At 46.5% G+C, this 4232-nt stretch overlaps 1 protein-coding gene across 1 annotated transcript; it reads left to right on the forward strand.

Moving 5' to 3' along the window:
* The first annotated feature begins 2584 nt into the window (after nucleotides 1-2584).
* ZC3H10 (zinc finger CCCH-type containing 10) lies at nucleotides 2585-3795 on the forward strand. The gene has a single exon (XM_056845476.1). The coding sequence runs from the start codon at nucleotides 2585-2587 to the stop codon at nucleotides 3770-3772; it is 1188 nt and encodes a 395-aa protein (XP_056701454.1). The 3' UTR covers nucleotides 3773-3795.
* Nucleotides 3796-4232: the final 437 nt, after the last annotated feature.

Genomic DNA, 4232 nt, shown 5'->3' on the forward strand with positions numbered 1-4232 from the left:
TCCAATACTTTCTCCTCCAAAAGGAGCTATCCCCCAGAATCTCTCACTGCTTGTAGGAGGGAGTGCTTAACTATTATTTAATGTTAGGTGCAGCAATAGTTTGTCGCAAGAGTACTGCAAAATGGAGCTATAAGGAAACTAATCTGGGATTTTTATGGGAGCGTATACATTCCAAGTTATTACAAGATCTGGAAGATGAGATGCTAATTCTGTGCAGAAGGTATTTTTAAGAAGGATAAATCCCCTTTTGCTTAGTGTGTGAAGATATGTCTCCCATCACCACAGAGACTAACTTTATTTGAAAACACATTAGAATTAGTAGTTAAAGTTTGCTGCCTTTCTTCAGTGATCCAATAAACTGTGTTCCTAGGCGTCAAGGAGTTTTGCTGGCAGTTGGAAACATCTCAAGGAAATTTGTGCTGGTGAATGAACTTCTTTGAAGGCCATGTCTTCTGCTGAGTTGGTTGTATACATTCTCAGTTTGGGTGGAATAATTCATTGCAGGGCCTCTAAAGCAGTGGTTCCCAACTTTGTTGGTATGGTGACCCACAAGTCCACATTAACTTGGTATAGAGACCCATCCAAGGCTGGCACAAGGGTTTTTGGTGCCTTAGGTAGACTGTGACCTTGGCACCCATGTAATTCAGCACTCCATCTTCTACAGTGGCTAACCAGATGTTTTTGAGGGACCAGAAAACATCACACATAGGGCACAGCTGCCCCCACTGTGAACCGCAAGCAGGTGGCATTCTGACACACACGACCTTTGCATATGGAGGTTACATTCCAGCCTTTGACTGTGCTCGCCTTCTCCATTAGATCCTCTAATCTCCCCTAAGATTCTAAGAAACTCACTCTAATAACCATCAGGACATGTTTTACTTGATCAGCATGTATGTGCCATGAAGGAAAAATACCAGCTAATGTATGACATGGAAGATACTGCTTCCAGAGTCAGATCTTGGTTTTCCAAAATACAAAAGAGCAATGGAAAGGGTAGGGGCAACCATTAAGGAGGGCTGGCCTGTGACTCACTTTTGGGTCCCAACTCACAGGTTGGGAAACACTGCAAAGGCCTCACATGAATGGAGAGTGTCCTACAGTGTATTCCAGAAATCCTTGTAGAAGGGGTCCCTCAGCAGGAAAGAATTACTCAGCGATAGAAAAAAAACCATGGATAGACAGTTGCAATCCAGCTTCCTCTTGAAAGTAGATGCAGTGAGGAAAAACATCTTGAGACAACTGTGTACATATGGGGATGACTTCATGTATTGCTCTTTCTTTCTTTAGCACTTCAGACAAATCAAGGCTGAAACCTTGCCACAATGCACTTTGGCATGTATTTGAAAACGCTGCATCATAAAGGTAAAGTTGAGTTTGGGGAGCAACTGCTGTTTTGAAGGGTCTGTTGGTGGTCAGTTGTTAAAATATATTTGGTCTTCAGGAGCTTTACTGTGTTATTTGGAAATAACTGCCTGCTTGAGAAGTTCATGAAGCTTTTAGTGAGGGAAGCAACCTGCCACAAAAAGTGCTGTTTTGAGTAGGAGAGTTTTGTGTGCCCTTTCCCTGCTCAGACAGTACCACCGGAGTTGACTACCTGAATTCTTTCATCCTGTGAAAGTTAAGTGCAGGTTGAATCTGTGGCTGTAGAATTTGCAGGTGTGATATCTTTCCTGCTCCCACAAATTCTGCAAGTACAAGTTTCAATCTTCATACTTTTTTTTGTACAGAAAATATAGGAAGCTTGTTTTAGTTTTGTTTTGTATGCTTTTAACTTATGTTTTATGTGAAATGCTCTAGCTGCCAACCTTCAGTTGGATTAAGGTTTTCAAACTATTAGTTCATAAATAAATCCATGTTACAAATTGCTATCAATGTTGACTCCATCTGTGCTTCATCATCAAGATAAAATCTTGTTGATTTCAAAATACAAAGGAACCTGACTGCTTCAGCTCTTCAGTTGCTCCTCTGTACTTCTTTGCTGAGTAGTACCAAGCCAGTCGTACCTGATGTTCTTGGCTTGAAAACCCTATGGGGTTGCCATAATCAAGAATTCTTGATTGAACATCACAATACTTCACTGAGACTTTGTTTCATTATTTAAAAGTCACCTTGCTTATAGAATGTACATTGTGACCACCATTTGTATTTTTAGATAGTCTTACATGTATGTGATTTTAGAAATATACAGTTGAAAGGAAAATCCCAATAAGAAACAGATTTCTATACACTTGGGACTTCTACGGTCAACAAGATAAATGAAAAAGGGAGGACCATTAAAAATGGTTCCAGTTATACACATCCCTCTTGAATATGGTACTGAATTCTGGGCACACCACCTCAGAAAGTAGAACTGGGAGAAAATATGGGAGAAGTGATAAAGTGGGCAGATGCACTGAAGCCATTTCTTCCAAGTGGGTACTACTCTAGCCATTTTTCCAAGCAAGTTCATAGGACACAGACACTAAAAACTGTGATACTTGTGCTTATTGAACATTTCCCTTTTCTGTTCCTTGATCTCTTCTCTTTCCTCTCCTCCAAGTTGCCTGACTTTGGCTGCCAGTCCCAGGGTCCCGGGAAAAAAATGCCAGACCGTGACAACACCTATAACGGTAGCGGCAGCGATGAGGCAAGCGCCAACTCTGACGACATCTGCCGAGACTTTTTGCGTAATGTCTGCAAGCGGGGCAAGCGCTGCCGTTTCCGCCACCCCGACATCAACGAGGTGACCAACCTGGGAGTCAGCAAGAACGAGTTCATCTTCTGCCATGACTTCCAGAACAAAGAGTGCGCCCGCAACAACTGCCGCTTCATTCACGGCACCAAGGAGGATGAGGACTGCTACAAGAAGACAGGAGAGCTCCCCCCACGCCTCCGCCAGAAAGTGGCAGCGGGGCTGGGCCTTTCCCCAGCTGATCTTCCAAACAGCAAGGAGGAAGTACCCATTTGCAGGGATTTTCTGAAGGGGGATTGCCAGCGTGGAGCCAAGTGCAAATTCCAGCACCTGCAGCGGGATTTTGAGTATGATGCCCGGGGGCTGACTACTCGGGAGCAGGGCATTACCACACCCGTGCGGCGATATGAACCCTATGATCCCATGTATGATTCCGACCGATGCTATGATGACCATGATCCTGTGCTCAAGAGGCGGAGGGTAGACGGGCTCCACTTTGAGACTTACGAGTACAACTTCACCAGTCCACGCACGGTGGAATACCGGCTCCTGGAAGAAGAGAACATCATGCTTCGCAAACGCTTAGAAGACCTCAAGAAGCAGGTCAACAACCTCCTGGCCACCAATGAGGTCCTCTTGGAGCAGAACGCCCAGTTCCGCAACCAGGCCAAGGTGATGACACTCAGTTCCACAGCCACGGCCACAGAGCAGACTCTGGCGCCCACCGTGGGCACCGTCACCAACTACAACCACAGCATTGCGCAGACTCACACCACCCTGAGCAGCCAAGCTCTACAGCCACGGCCTGTTTCGCAACAGGATTTGGTCGCTCCGGCCGGTGCGCAGGCAGCACCGCCCAGCAACGCGGCACCTCCTATGAACCCTGAAATCACCCCACTCTCAGCAGCTCTGGCTCAGACCATTGCCCAGGGGATGGCTCCCCCGGTCTCCATGGCACCTGTGGCTGTGTCGGTGGCACCCGTGGCTGTGTCAATGGCTCAGCCGCTGGGGGGCATAACCATGAGCCATGCCACCACACCCATGGTGACATATCCCATAGCCTCACAGAGCATGAGGATAACAGCCATGCCTCACTAGTCCCCTTCCCGAGGGAAGTGACTTCATTCAGTATCTGTTGCCCCTAGGTTGTGGGGGAAAGCACTGTTCCGATCCATTTCTGTCCTATTGGCGGTGAATCCTGACTTCAGGTGTGGATCTGACTTCAGATGTGAATCTGAAACCCACTGGAATTCTCATCTCTACACAGGGGAAAGGACGCTAGCTTGGGCGGACATTGCCTCGAGCAGGCATGGGAGGCTTTCCCCTCTTTCACACACGGTGGTTGGGCTCAGGGATGATTGGATTAACAAAGCAATTTAGAGAGTGTAGTGATTGCGTAGCCTTTGGCTCTACCTTGTATCTCTTTTGCAGCTTTTCCATTCTCATGAAATCACCAACCAGTCCCTTTTGGAGTTTAGTAACTGAGCTAATTATCTCTCCAGTGGAAGCTTTGCACTCACACCGTAATGGACATATGCAGTCCATTCGGCCCTGGCCC

This window comes from Euleptes europaea, chromosome 1 (assembly GCF_029931775.1).
Source record: "Euleptes europaea isolate rEulEur1 chromosome 1, rEulEur1.hap1, whole genome shotgun sequence".
Classification (NCBI taxonomy): Eukaryota; Metazoa; Chordata; class Lepidosauria; order Squamata; family Sphaerodactylidae; genus Euleptes; species Euleptes europaea.